We start from the raw sequence: 15,795 nt of genomic DNA, 5'->3' as shown, positions 1-15,795 counted from the left end.
TTTGTTTATACTCTTTTTATCTATTTTGTTTCTCTCTCTATTGTCTCCTTTTCTGTGGGGCTTTGTTAAACACGAACAGGAGATGGGTATAGAGGGGGAAGAGCTAGGGTCAAATGTAAAAGTTCTTAAAGTGCCCACACACCTGCGTCCCCTACACTATTATACTCCAATGTTCCCTGTGTTCACCAGTGAATTAAGAGGAATTGAATTTACATAAGTATAAAAATCCTATTTTTGTTCATCCAACACCTTTTAATTCAGTAATTATACTGTTTGTAAATTATTTTAGGTAACGCTTTTGTTTGGTTTGGTGGGTTGCAAAACTTATTATCCTTTGCTTGATTGTTGCTTTGTGCACTTCTCATACAATGGGTTTGTTTGTAAGTTGTTGAAGAAGTAGTCACTTATGGGCACTCTGATGTTCTGAGAAAATGCTGAAGACTCGACAATCTCTGTGTAGTTCTAGTGTTTGATTTCTCTAAAAGGTCGAATGAAGAAGTGACAATACAGTACAATACAATACAATCTGGTCAGATTTAAGGATTGGTTTGAATCTAATAATAAATGAGAAATGCAATTTCAGTCCACTAGCATTTTCTAGAATAGGTATTGTGGGAGCAGGAGTAAAACGTGTAATCTCGTGCGGTGGGGTTGAAGGAAGGCGAAGTGCTTGTTGGGTCAGACATAGAGTACTTTTCTTTTGGGGAGGAAGATCTCTCTGACCATCAGGGGGTGAAGGAATTGAGTGCTTGCCATATATCGAATAAGCCTAGCTCTTTCTTGTGTTTGCAGAGGTTTTTTGAGAACTTGTATTTTGTGGGCTTGTATTGTTACTGACTAGGTGGGTTTCTAAGTCTGAATTTAAATATCCAGCTGCCAAGACCAAACCCTTGCAAACTCCAGTGTGGAGAACAGTAAGTGGAAGGGAGCTACAGGGAAGTATTGTCGCTATGTTGCTTCCAGCTGTGCTGGAAGAGTGGTTTGCATTTGGAAAACGTTTAGAGGTTAAAGATGGAAGTGTGCAGCCCTTAATTTACCTTAAGGAAACCCATTTTAAGGGCCTTTTTTTTTTTTTTTTTTTTTTTTTTTTTTTTTCTCTCCCTAAACCCCCACCCCTCTACCTGAAGGGGGACAAAAAGGTGAATAATCCATTCCAAAAGGTGGAGAGGTTCTGGGTAAAGTCTGTTTTCCATTTTAGAGTGACTTGCAATTTACAATGAAACTGAACGTTGCTGAGGGCCTACTGTTCTGTTCTGTGATCTCTTAATCTAGGGTCTATTTGAGAAGTCACTAGAAGACAGCGAGAAAGCTTTGAGTCTAGATGAGGAGAACACAAGAGCTTTGTATCATAAAGCCAAAGCTCTGGACAAGCTTGGGAAGCACCAAGAAGCCTATAGTTGCATCAGCCACAGGATATTGACACTAGTACAGGTAAACTTAACAAAAAAAAAGGTTATTGTTTGTCTGTGACACTAGGAAATTAATACAATGCTCCATTTTGTTCCTTAGGATGAGAGTGTAACTGAACTTGCACAGGCGCTTGTGCAGAAACTGGGATTAAAACAGCGCAGAGCATACAAGAGGCCACAGGTACATAATGTAGTAGGTGATCTCTTGCAAATGGGGCATATAAGAGCACTGTTTAAGACTAGCAATTGTTATATATTACACAATAGATAGACAGGATTGTAAATTCATAGAAACCAGTGTGCTATAAATGTATTGTGTGCTTTTATATAACATTTTAAAATATTAAGGGCCTGAGTCATTAAGGAGAGCAAAGCAAAAAAAAGAAGTAACTTTGGACAAAACCATGTTGCATTGTGCATTGGAGGGAAGGTAAATATAAAATGTGAGGACAGATTTATAGTTAGGATAGGGCATGTCCTAGATCAACTTTAAATTTCAGTGTAAAAATAAAGCTATCAAATATTTGTATGTTAGATATAAAAAGAGCCAATATTTAACTTATCTGCAAAATAATAAACTAATTTGCACCCCTTGTATTATAACATGGTTTGTCCCAGAGAACATGTACTCCTTTGTTTGCCTTACTTTCCTTAATGACTCAGGCCCTAAGTGTTTTTTTTGTATTTCTTCTAAAGCAAGAACTTGGTTTGATGAGCAATGGAATTTCTACTTCTGCTGGCTGTAAGGTAATTTTGTGGGTTTTTTTTCCCTCTCTCTCTCCACATGTGTGTTTTACCTGTATCAGACCCTTATTCGAGATTGTCACAAAGGTGTTTTAAACTTAAAAGTGCACTTGTCGCCTATAAACAGTGGAAGCAGCCATCACTGTAAGACTGAACTGATGTTTGCAACAAGTAGCCACTCAACGTTTGTAAGTGGCAACTGCCCACCACTGTTGTGGCCCCATTTGCAGGTGAATAGTTGCTGACACCACCAGGTTTCTTAATTTTCACTTGGAACTGCTTATTTCTGGGTGATGTGTGTAGCTGCTGCAGCACCTCTTTGCTGGTTACTGTTCCTTGTGACAGCTTACTTTGGATAAGGGCTACAGGGTAGCAGGCAGAGCTGTTGACTCAGGGCTCTGGGTTCAACACAGTACAGTTAATTGACAGATAAGAATATTATTATATTCTTATTACGGCACAGGCATCTGTCAAGAATAGTGCATGATTATTAGGAAGAGTAGTGTTTATTGCTCAATTGTAGATCTTAAAAGAGCTGTTACACAGCACTGAGAAGTAGTTATGATACACACACCTATGGATACATACTTTACACGAGGCATTGCTGCCCTTTAGGAAACAGATTTTATACACAGGTTGACATGGGTTAATCTAGCCCCCTGTCCCTTTAACCAGTCCAGGTTGATACATTTACCTTTCCACCCCATTTAACACTGTACTCAGGGGTGGAGGTGAAGTACTGTCAGCTCTTGTGTCCCAAAGGTCTGATGCCCCTCCAAGCCAAATATGGCTCTAGAAGAATAGGACCCAGACCTTGAAATAGCAGTTCTTTCACTCTGTGACCTCCTTCTTTGGAATCCTGACCGCTCTACTAGAATGTTGTCCCCCTGTGCTGCTATTATCTGGTTACTGTAGTCCAGTGCAGCCAGTCCGTTTGCTCCTGCAGTGCTACCTTCACCTACCCCTAGCACTCTGGAGCGGTGTAGGCAGCCCAACCCTTTAGGGGGCTTACCTGATCCACACTGGACTAGCAGGGACGGGGGACCCCTCTAGCACCACAGTGTTCCATGAATGGGAACTGGAGCCGGGGCACAATACTGCCAAATATGATCCATTCCCCACTGGACCACCAAGGTAATTTTTAAAAAAATAATAATAAAAAAAATATATACATATTTTTAAATTTGCATTCTCAATAAAAAAAAAATTATATTACAATTTCTTGTTAAACATTCTACATTAATATTAGGCAAAATTCTCTGACATTTTGTTATTTAACTTTTAAAGTGACATGGCACCATAAAATATGCCCCACTGCACGTGTAGGGAGAAGGATGAATTGGGCCACAAGGTTATACTAAGATTAAATGTTTTCTTCTAAGTAGGTCCCATTTTATGTAGGAGAATGCCTGTTTCTCAAGCAAATTTTGGAAAAAAAGAAAAATGTTTAAAACAGAGACATGTTAATGCATTTGAAAAAATAAAAACTAGGGTTTGAATGAGAGTCCAGGAAAAAGATCTGGAGACAACTTTATCTGCGATCATGATGGAGACTCCATCACTCACTGCAATTTTTTTCATTTATTTATTTTTAAATCATTGTGACCTGTGTACAATAATCACTATCTATAATGTGTGCATGTGATATCCAGTATGGAAGGGTAATAGATGTTGTAATTTTTGTGTGTTTCTACCAATTAGATATTTATCATGTGATCTTGTTATCGTAACATTTCTTAAGATTATCATGGTGAAATTTTTGTTATGGCAATAGTATATCAGATCTGAGCCCCAAGCCCAAAAACAAGGTGTTTTTGTTTTTTTTTTATTGATTATTTTATTATTTTTTTTGTTTTTAAGAAACTTTTTTTTTTATTATTATTGAAATGTTTCAAATGTGATTTTAGGGAAGGGGTAAAATAAGGAAAACATGGGGGAGAGCAATCGGCCATGCAATAAAATATTGCAAAACATTGTATCGGAAACAGACAAATTTCTTATATAAATAATAAGGATGTAGGACCGCGATCAGTGATGGTACTGGGAACAAATCAACACAAGGGGCCTAGGCTCCAGGTGCACAGCTAGGCCATGACATAGTGACTGAGAGGCCTTATAATGGTCCAGCCATGGGGACCATGCAATTTAATGGGAGTATTGGAAATAACACAATATATATGTTCCATCCTATAAACAAACCAGACCTTATCGATGATTGAATTTAAGGTTGGGAATCTTTTTTTTTTTTTTTTTTTTTTTTATATCAATTTGAGGAGATTTGGCATTTTACAGCATTGAGGATATACTCGTAAAGGAGGGAGTAGGGGAAGAGTAGACATACCGTACTAGGTACAAATTAGTGTTGTTATCCCTATTATTTTAGAGAATTATTCCTTGGAGGGTGCACCCTACACTCAGTACTATAGATATAAACAAAGGAAAGACAAACTGAGTGTATTTAGAGGCACTCTGGGATAATGAAAAATTAAAACATAACTTTTATTGATTTTAGGTATAAAAGTAGAGGACAAGGTAGAGAGCGAAATATAAAACAAGTGGAAAAAAATACTAGACAAAAGTCTAGGAATAAAATTAAGTGTATGGTGAGAAAATGTGAATTAAAATTGCAAAAAATAATTTGCAAAGCTCCGCTGATATCACCGCTAAGTTGATAACGTAATATGCATAAACCTAAAAATAGGTATACAGATTAATCTATATTTGTGCTCCGAGAATATACATGTGCACAAATATAATTTTTAAGAGTCTTAAAATGGGGTTCTATGCTTCCTTAAATATGTGGGAGCACCAATATATCCATTGACTGTGTGCTCCCACACATAGAGAGACCGTAGGGTATAATAACCCTTATTACAGAAAGAGCTCCTAACAGTCTCCAAACAGCTCATGGATATAGTGTTTTTGTCTTTTTTTTTTTTTTTTTTTTTTCCTGTTACACGACCTTTTCTAAAACCAAAGGAGAACACACAGCATACGTTTTCTTGGCTATTTGTTTTCTCTGTAAGAAGTCTGATCTTACTAGTTGGTAGAAGGAGTTAAAAATGTTTGCCAGCTGTGAGTAATTTAAACTTGTATATTTATATATGTATACTTGACTAGCTCCATAGAAAAAGTAAGTGCAAAATCACCTAAAGGTTTAATAATGTTACAAATGCTATGATGTATTTTTTAGTTTGTTAGCTCACTTTTTACATTTTATTTTTCTTCAGGCTACCAACAGTATGGGATCTGTAGATCACATCTATACAGGTGAGTTAGTTGTGCTATGACATAGCATTGTAAAAAAGAAAAGGAAAATCACCTCATATATAAGGGTCGGGATTCACATAGAGGTCAGAAACACAAGTGAAACAGCAATAACGATTATTGTTTTATGTGGTAAAGTAAAATCCTGGCTTATATTTTCATTATAATGTTAAGATTGCTAAATACTATTAGCAGAGGCAGGATGCATGCTTGCATTGTTCATTAAACTTTCAAACTATTATGTGAATATGGGAAATTACTGCTTGCAAGACATATACAAGAATGGGTTTCAGGTGATACAATTAAATCATATTGTTTCCTTAACTGCCTGAAGGTGAAACTACTTTATTAAAGAACAAGGAGAGCATGTTTCATTTTTCATACTTTTTGTGTTTAATGTCGGTCATTCTCGTTCTTGCAGATTTTCCTTTGGATTCAAAATTGTTCCCAACCACGCTGGGGAATAGCTTACAAAATGATAGCGTAATAACTGCTTCATGTCCTCTGCCAATGACTTCTACAACCAACTCTGTCAATTACTTTACGGACGATGTTATTGGGGACGAGCTGGACTCTTTTCTGGAATTGGAAATGGTAAGAGTTTGGCATCTTTTCAGTTATCAACGCTAATAACACTTTTGACCATCCCATGTACTATCAACTGGTCCCCTGGTTGAGGGACTATATATAGTCTCTAACCTGGAAGCACTGCCTGATGCCCAGTTCCAAATAATTCCAAATTAACTTATGCATTTGTGGGACAGGTTCCATTCATCTATCTCAAAGTGTGGTTCCCAATCTCATAGGTTGGGGTGAATTTTTTTTTTGTCTTCATCCTGGGTAAAGGTCGACTCGGGAGTCAATGTTACCGGTCAGTATCCTGAAATTTGTGGCTAGCTATGCTCAGGAAATCACTTCTCCATTTTTCTATACTCATTTGTCTGCTTACCTCTAGTAAGGATATATATAAACAAATTGGCCTTTGCAATATATTATGAATAAGAATTGTCCTAATCTCCGTAAAATACAAACAAAGTTAATGATCATCCACATAATCTTGATGGGAGAACAAAACATGGTCTGCCCCAACCCCCAAATTTTTGCAATGAAAGCACAGAGCTGCAATCCCTTCTTCATAATACCCAATTTTAAAATTGAAACAAAGCAAGCTTTGATATGTGAAGTGATCCTCATGGCAAAGTGTGTTTTTACCTTCACATATAGTTATACATTCCATCACGAAACACTTTAAAAATTAGTTATGACATAAATAATATACGGTGTGGCATAAAGATCTCCCATATTTCGAGGGGGCACGGTGTGTGCTGTAGTGGGGGTAAAGAGATGGGGTACATTTAATTCAGTAGGTTAGGCGCTGCCGTTTTTAGTACCCATTATGAATTGGACCGGTGAACATTGGGGCCCTGTTGTTCAAGCGTATTATGAGAACAACTGTTCTGTGATGATAACGCAGAGAGCATTCTGTACACGCTTCGAGCTAGGTTGAAATACATCTGTTCCAGATCGGAAAACAATTTTGCTATGGGTTTCTAATCTTTGGGCAATTGGATCCACCCTGAAAAGAGAATCACCTGGCAGACCTAGGACCGTTAGAATGCCAGAAATTGTTGAAGCAGTGAGAGCATCCATTCAGCAATCGCCAAGGCATTCCGCTCATAAGCATGCCATGGCACTGGGGATATCAAGTCAGAGTTTGAGGAGAATTTTACATGCCGATTTTAAAATTACAAGCTTACAAAATGATGTTGGTTCAAGAATTAAGTGAGGGATTTTATGCAAAGAGCAGAGGCCTTGTGAGAAAATTCTTCAACAGGTTCCTGCTGCAGCTGCTCTTCTGAGTAGTGATGAGGCTCACTTCCATATCAGTGGAGTCGTAAACGTGACTTTTTTTCCTTTGGGGATACCTGAAGGGAAAGGTTTTCAAACATTGTCCTCGATCTCTTGAGGATTTGAAGGAAAGGATTAGACAGGAAATCAAAGCCATTCCACCTTACATGACCCAGAGAGTGATGGAGAAATTCCGGAAATGTCTTCAGCAATGTATTGCCAACAACGGCAGCCATTCGATATGATTTTTAAAACCCATTAAAACAAAACCGTTTTGTTTTTTTTTGTTTTTTTATTTTTTTACCTCCACATGGGGGACCCTGCTTACCATGGGGTTGTATGAGGAAATTTAGAGTAGGCACTCAAATAGTTATCTTTCCTGCTGACAGGCTATATCTCCTCCGCAACCCCATGTGAATGTCAGTGTATGTTTGAGTGCCAGAGAAGTATGACCTCTGGCATGCTGTGCTGCATCCATTTCCTTTTTCAATATTACTTATTACCTTTTTAGAAGGTGTATGTGTTACAAGTTAACCCGTGCATGATACTCATGCATTCTAGTCAAATCAAGCTACTTAAGGTGTTAAAAAGGTTCTTGTCATGCATTTGGGGCTAGGCCAGGCCTCCTCAGGGGAAGAGCATTACTTCCCGACGTAAGCGCCCTTTTTTAACGTGGTTTTGTCCACATGTCGCCACCTCATCATTCTTCTCCATCACCTCATCCTTCATCTTCATCGCCACATCCTTAATCTCCATCGTCTTACTGTTCTAAAACCTCTCGATACACAACGTTTCTGCTAAACACCTTATCGCTGTGCTCAATCAGTCTTCCTTGAAGAGCAGTATTCATAACCTGCACTTTCACATCACTGCTTCTCCGTACTTGTGAAAATGCGCATACAATTGTCCATGACCAAACACAGGCTCTGGTAAATAAATACCCACACGGTCAAGAGTTTGAGCCCTCAACTGGTAAATTTAGCCTTTACTACCCCTCCCACGGGGCGAAGGGGGGATGATGGAAGTTAACTGACTTCACTATTATAATTTTTTTGTCAAATAATGTCTATACCAAATTTCAAGTCAATTGGATGAGCACTTTCTGAGAAAATAGTTTTTCCCACACACTAACACACGCCGCTAGGCTTATATATATTGGATAGGGAGAACAAACACAGCTTATGTAGGTTTTTCAGCTTGATATACCGGAGAGCAGCAGCCACGGACAAGATGAGGCTTTTGCAGGGATGTTTCTGGTAACAGCAGAGTAAGAAGATTGCTGTTACCCTGGGCCGTTCAGACACCGGCGCTGCCTTCTGGCAGTGAGCGCTGCGTCTGTGTGCCAGGCGCCATGTTGGAATATACCACGTCCCTGCTGCATTGGAGGGGGGCACTTGGCTCAGACCAAAAACGGAGCAGTGGCTATTTTAAAACCTATAGATAAGAGGCCAGCGGGTATACGCTAAAAAAGCCCGCATTTGGCCTGTATGCTCAGGCTGCCTGAGAAGGGAGGCAGCGATTGAACAGAAACTCCCTGTTTGTTGCAACAAATTGGTATGTTCCAATCCAGGAAATACAAGGGAGACACCTATCTGCGTTCAGGGGACTGGAGAAAAGGCTGCAATTCAGAGACGGGCTTCTCTCCTTTCCAATCGTTTAAACCGGTTCTTGGCCAACAGGAGGGCTGAGTACCTTTTTTCTATCATTGTTTTTTTCACACTGTACACAGTATTGTTATAGTGGATATATGTATGCTGTTTGTAGTAAACAGTGTGCCACATCACAATTTCTGTACCTAGGTTCCAGTCTATACTCCTATAGCAAACCTATGTGTGTGTGTGATTTTTAATAATAAAAGCTTTCCAGTGGTTATATGTATGCTATTGTTTCAGAGAAAACATTGTGCCACATAAACATGGGCAGCACAGTGGCCTAGTGGTTAGCAGTTCTGCCTCACAGCACTGGGGTCATGAGTTATATTCCAGACCATGGCCTTATCTGTGTGGAGTTTGTATGTTCTCCCTGTGGTTGCGTGGGTTTCCTCCGGGTGCTCAGGTTTTCTCCCACACTCCAAAAACATACTAGTAGGCTAATTGGCTGCTATCAAAATTGACCTTAGGTTCTCTGTGTGTGTGTGTGTGTGTGTGTGTGTATATATTGGAGAATTTAGACTGTAAGCTCCAATGGTGCAGGGACTGATGTGAATGAGTTCTCTGTACAACGCTGCAGAATTAGTGGCGCTATATAACTGATGATGATGATAATAAACACATTTTACCTAGGTTTGCAAAAATTCAGAGTATACACTGGGACATATGTGCATGGGTGTTAATATAGATATATAGATGGATATAGATAGATATATAATGTTTTTGGGAGGTACTGTGTACTTACAGACAAAACAGTATTCTCTAGAAAGTTGTTTTGTTTTTTGTTTTTTTCTAAAAAAAATAAATTGTTTCTGTTTTGAGCTGTTAACTTCTGCTTGTATACTAGACAGGTGGCTGGTAATAGAGGGAAAATATTACCTTGATATATAACAGTGTAAGACACCCCGGACTAAATATTACACCTGCTCCAAATGTAAAGTAAAGCTTCTTAGTGGACAGTCGGACACAGGGGCAGTTTGTGCGGACTGTAATGCAGGGGCCTGGGGTGAACAGGCCCAAAGTTCTAATCACAGCAGTTGGAGGAACCAGCGTGGGCGGAAACACTGGCGCACTCGGTGTTGGCACGGACTCAGATGCTTGCCAGTCCGGCAGAGATCCCAGCGTTCGCTTGGGTAGTTCCCCCAGCTCCCGCCCCTTTAGTCCCGTCTGCTACATCATTGGCACCAGCAGCAGGGCAGGATGTGAACCTGAGCCTTGTTGGTCAGGCATCCACCTCCTCTTTCAGAGGCCCCTCTCAGGGAGAGCCTGAGTGGTCCGCGTCCTTGGTTAAAGGCCTGCTCCAGTTAAATCGGTTTCTGGACACTCCCAGAACCAAAGCACGACGCTGCAAGCATCACAGGTTTACTCATCTCCTCGCACTTTCTGATTCAGAGGAGTCTTCAGTGGAGGAAGTTGATCTTCCTGAGGATTCTGAACCTCCCTGGTGGGTGATATGGCTGAACCATCAGGGAGTCGAGGCATTGAGGATCTGGTACTCTCAGTTCGCAAGACATTGGATCTAGAGGGACCTCGGTCAGACCTAGGCCTCTTTAAGTGCAGGAAACATCATGTTGTCTGTTTTCCAGCATCACCGGAACTTAGAGATAGCTGAGTCAACTTGGAAGCAGCCAGATCGTAAGTTTGTTATACCATGCAGATTTCCAGTACTTTATCCCGTGCAGGCATTAAAAACGGCCCGCTGGGAACAGGTTCCAAAGGTGGCTAGGCTGGCCCGCCATACTACTCTTCCAGTTGTGGGTTCTGCGGCACTCCATAATGCCACTGACCGCAGGGTGGAGGGGTTTCTTAAATCCATCTTCCTGGCGGCAGGCACCTCACTAAGACCTATGCTGTCTTCATCGTTGGTCGCCCTGGCAATGGAGACCTGGGCTGATCATACGATACTCAGATCTTCTTCCCCTGGCTCTACATTTAATGGAGGGCCTGGGTTACCTGTATGAGGCTGCTCAAAACGCAGCCTCCGTTTCCTCTGAGCATCGGCAATAGTGGCCAGTAGGACTCTCTGGCTCAGGTCCTAGGATGTCGATGCAGGGTCAAAGAAATCTCTGGAGGCTGTTCCCTACTCGGGATCATCCCATTTTGGCCCAGAATTAGATCATATTGGGGGCAGGTACTCTGTGGCCAGAGGTCATTACCAGAGAGGTAGAGCCCTATTCTCTACAGAACATTCAGACCCCAGGCTTCCGCGCAAACTGGCAGCTTGATGGACCCTTACCTTCTCCATGACCGTAGGGGTCCAAGAATTCTTGGATTGACGTCCTCCGAGAACTTGGAGAGAGGTGATCTTTCAGGGGGTCAGCATAGCTGCTGTTTTAGGGTCGCCGCCATCCCCTTGTTCTTTTCACATAAGTGACACTAAATTGAAGCCAGGTTTTCGCTTTGCTTGCTTCAGCAGAAGTCATCTGCCGGAATATGACTGGGAGAAAGTTCCTTTCTCTCCCTTAGCCCCTCGGACCTCTCCTCAAGAGAAAGCTGAGCATGAATGCTTACGTTCTTCAGATACAAATCACCTGAGGAGGGGGCTAGTCTCACTACTTCTGTAGGGCCCCTTGAGCAGGCATAGGGACTTTGCGTCCCTTACAGAGTCCCAGAAGTTGTTGGCCTTTCTAGGGCAGCTTCTGGTGAGCCTGAGGATTCCCATTTGGCTCCGACACATCGAGTCCACAGATATTCTAAGCAGCGTAGCAGTTCCAAGAAGGTTTCTGCTCCATTGAGGTGACCTGTTATGGCAGGGCCTGTTTCTTTACTAGCAGCTACCTCTGTGATTTTTGATGGCATGGTCTTTGAGGCCAAACTCTGGCGGCCCAGAGGGCTTTCCTCCAGAGTGGTAGACACCATGCTGTGAGCCAGAAACCAAACTCAGCCCGCATTTATTACAGTGTGTGGCATACCTACATTGTGGTGCGAATGAAGACTCTACCACTTGACTAATTTTCATCTTTCCCGTATTCCTAGCCTTTCTTCACGATTGCTTGGACGCAGGTCTGCGACTTGGGTCCCTAAAGGTCCAGGTGTCGGCATTATCTATCTTCTTCCAACTAAAAACAGCTGATATTCCGGAAGTAAGAGCCTTCCTTCAAGGGGACCTGCATATACAGTGGGGCTGTCCGGCTCCTAAGCAGACCATCGCTAGGTGGGCTACGCCCACAATCAAGCAGGCCTACGTGAGTTCCGATCGGCCTGCGCCTAGTCGTGTTGCCGCCCATTCCACCTGCTCAGTGGGGGCTTCTTGGGCTGCACATAATAGGGTCTCAGTGGATCACCCCTGCCGGATGGCCACATGGTCCTCTTGCCACACCTTCACTAGGTTTTATCAATTTAATGTGTTTGCCTCCCCGGGCGCCACTTTCGGCCACACAGTGTTTTGCGGACTAGACTGCCATAGCAGTCCCTCCCTTAGGGGGCTCCTTTGGTATGTTCTCAATGTAAGCAGGATCCCCCAGGTGGAGGTAACAGAAAAGAGGATTTTATACTCTCCTTCAATTAATTTCCTTCTGCTCTTCTGTGGTTATTCTTTTGGTGTTGTGATTTCCTTGCTTTGGGCTTTTGTATTACACACTGAAGTTCACACGAGTTGCAGAGCGGATATAGCCTGTCAGCAGGAAAGATAACTATTTGAGTGCCTACTCTAAGTTTCCTCATGCAACCCCATGGTAAGCAGTGTCCCCCAGATGGACTTAGAGAAATGGATTTAATGTGAGTATAAAATCCTCTTATGTTCTTTTTAGAAATAAATACAATGTTTTCTTAAATAGATTTGTTAATTTTTTTTATACCCTTTCAAAATGTGGGAAATTTTTAGCACATCTTGTTATACAGTGTTGGACCTGAATTCTTGATCAGTCCTTTTGTTGTGTCCCCTTGTTCCCCACTACCAATGTCTGTCCAATCCCAACACCATTGCTTGAGATCTTAAGTCTGTGGGAGGAAGTCTGTGGGAGGAAGGAGCACAGTCTGTGTTTTAAGAGACTGTCCTCTCACAAGAACATCATGTAATTGCGTCCTCATAGAGTGTTCCAAATGGATGGGCACATAATCAACCTTTATATAGCGCCACCAATTCTGCAGCGCTGTACAGAGAATATTTTACATTCACATCACTCCCTGCCCCATTGGATTGCTGCAGGCTTTCTTTTTTTTATATAATGATGGAATGTGGAAGAAGTGGCGAGACTGGGAAGAGTAGTGCGCAGCAGACACATGATAGAGACAAATGAGTAGACTTGTCGCTGGTAAGCAGGCTAAACGTAGCTGGCAATTATAGTTTCTGTGTGAGCTGGAGCTTTTTATTTTATTACATGCTGCAGTAACAGCAAAGAGGAGCACAAATGCAAAAACAGAACTGTCAGGTCAGTGTGGCACCAGTTTGTCTATTGAGCCCACATGCTGTAGACACCCAGTAATTTGTAATTTGTATACTGCCACAATATTTGCTCACCCCAAGTTTCCCTGCACCAAGGAAAGGGCGGAGTATTTTCATCTTCCCCTGGCTGCACATTGTCACCATTGGGAGTGCAGCTTTTGGGGGTAGAAGGCTGTGACTCCAGGCAAGCAGGTGCCAGAACTGACTTTGCTTTTTATGTGTAATGCATTCTCGGTAAACATTTCCTATTCCAAATCAGTGAGTGGCAGCAAAGAAGCAATAAGGAGAAGAGACTTTGGCTATTAGAATTGAGTCCTGTGGTAGAATAAAAGGTGGGCCTCCTAGGGATTTGTCTTGGTTATATTATATAGAACTGTATGTTTGTTTTTTAAGCAGGGTTTTTTTTTTTAAATCCTGTTTTTCTCAGTTTGGACTGCAGAAAATCATTTGCACTGCTACACGTGGGGCATTCATTTGTTTCCTGGTTGTTACTTTAAAAATGTAAGGATATATTTTGCATATTCATGTTTATTGCAAAGTCCTCCTTGACCAGTGAGATAATTGGACAAAAACTTTGTACAAAACAGCCACTAGTGCCGTGTATATGAATAGAATTCTGCGTCATTTCTTTCTCACAGGCATCCAAACAGGTGCCACAGCTAATACCAGGATTTCCCACTGGAAATCGGTTGCTCTCTACACTGGGTGCGACAGGACTTGCAGCACCGCCCACACTACCTCTGACGACCTTTGGTTTACTTGATTCCCTGAAGCAGGCACCTCTACAGCCATTTGGTCTTCATCTGGACACACTGGACAGCTTTGAGAACTCCCGGGAGACACTGGACTGTCTGGACACCTTTGTAAATGGTAATAAGTGGTGCAAAAGGTGATGAATCTGTCAGACTGCATACTGATTAGTCTGAACATACATTGTTCATGTATATTTGGGACAAGTCCAAAAATTACAAAATTTAAATTGTTGCTTAATATCATAGTTTAGCAGAAAGGATTGACTGACCTATCAGAGGGCATTGGATAAACTGGTTTACAAATTTTGCTTACAGGATTGAGAAGTCTAAAAAAATAAATAAAAAAAAATTACATATTGGGGCAGATTAAATTCGACACAAGGTGACGTGGGGTGTCTTAAGAACAGTCCGCGGAGAAGCATCTCACTAGATGTTTCTAAAACCTACGCTCATTTATTAGCTGACAAGATGCGCAGCCGGGCATCAAGGCAACGTCTGGCGGCCCCCTACGGCTAATTGAATCTACCACAATGTTTTACATTTTTTGTTTGTTTGTTTCCATATGGACAGTTTAATATTTGTTTAGATTAAAATTAAATAAGTGAACCGATTCACCAGGCACTAAACTTAAACTGGCTCCTAACAGGAAGTGTGGCATAGAGAGGGAAGAGCTATGGCTAGTGATTAAAGTTCTCAAAGTGCCCATTGCCTATTCTCACTGCTCTATACCCCAGTGTCCCCAATGGATTAAGAGAAACGGATTTACCCAAGTCTGAAAATCCTATTTTACTATTAAAATGCCTTAAAGGGGAACTTCATTTTCATAGATTTTCTTTTCCCCCTTTTTTTATTAACAAGTTAAATTTGCAATATCCTAAGGGTATATAATCCCTGTCCCCATCTATAACCACGTTCTATATACACTCTCTAGTAGAGTGTGTGTGTGTATATATAGCTCACAATTGTCCTGAAGCTCTTGCCATCCTTGGGGGAAGCTGTCTGTAGTGAGTCCTTGGTCTACAGCCAGTCCTTATGCCAATTCATGCACCCATTTTAGTGGCTTTAATATTTACACATATTGGACAAATGGCCTCAGTATATTCAGTATACGTCCCATTTTCAGTTATGGCTTAGTTTATAAATGCTTTCTACATTATTTGTGATTTTGCATTGACAGATCAATGTCCAATGCAGTAATATGTTTTTATTTTAATATTTTTTTTTTGTAGGTTCTAAGTATCTGGAGCCTTTATCATTGAAAGGAAACCAGAAGCAAAAGGTTGGTTAAATCATGAGTTACCATTATATATCACAAGGCAACTAATACTTCTTCACACTGAAGAATGCATTAATAGTGCTTTCTGAAGCATCATTTATCTATTTTAAGGACATTCCTATATTGAACACTGCACAAACCTTGTAATATATCCACTATTGAAGCTGTATTAATATTTTTGTTGAGTTATCGCACATTATCTGTGCTTAGTGACATGACTTCTGTAGTGATAGTAGTCCACATGTATTAGAAATCATATACCCTGTAGTGAAGAATATAATATAAAATGTATTTTAGGCTCAACATAATTTACCTAAACTGTAAGTTCCACTAAACCTGAATATTGGCCATTGCAAGTATGCAAGGTATGATACATTGTTTGATATTATTCTGACATTCCATTGCAGCTCAGCTAAAAACTAAAATATATCCTCCCCACTTCTTTGTAGACAGTTGAACCTCCTCC

The 15,795-nt window shown here is 41.0% G+C and overlaps 1 protein-coding gene across 3 annotated transcripts in view; it reads left to right on the top strand.

Moving 5' to 3' along the window:
• The window catches only part of ZC3H7B (zinc finger CCCH-type containing 7B), a 96,686-nt gene that overhangs the window by 18,571 nt on the left and 62,320 nt on the right, over nucleotides 1-15,795 (top strand). For all 3 annotated transcript variants that reach the window (XM_075182997.1, XM_075182995.1, XM_075182996.1), the window contains exons 5-11: nucleotides 1,273-1,431; nucleotides 1,510-1,590; nucleotides 2,106-2,156; nucleotides 5,384-5,423; nucleotides 5,842-6,014; nucleotides 13,940-14,171; nucleotides 15,283-15,332. In XM_075182997.1, the coding sequence (XP_075039098.1) occupies nucleotides 1,273-1,431; nucleotides 1,510-1,590; nucleotides 2,106-2,156; nucleotides 5,384-5,423; nucleotides 5,842-6,014; nucleotides 13,940-14,171; nucleotides 15,283-15,332 (786 nt within the window). The remainder of the gene's footprint in view (nucleotides 1-1,272; nucleotides 1,432-1,509; nucleotides 1,591-2,105; nucleotides 2,157-5,383; nucleotides 5,424-5,841; nucleotides 6,015-13,939; nucleotides 14,172-15,282; nucleotides 15,333-15,795) is intronic.

Source organism: Mixophyes fleayi, chromosome 8, assembly GCF_038048845.1.
Source record: "Mixophyes fleayi isolate aMixFle1 chromosome 8, aMixFle1.hap1, whole genome shotgun sequence".
Lineage (NCBI taxonomy): Eukaryota > Metazoa > Chordata > Amphibia > Anura > Limnodynastidae > Mixophyes > Mixophyes fleayi.
Note: the sequence above shows the minus strand (reverse complement) of the source record. Positions and strands in the feature narration are given on the sequence as shown.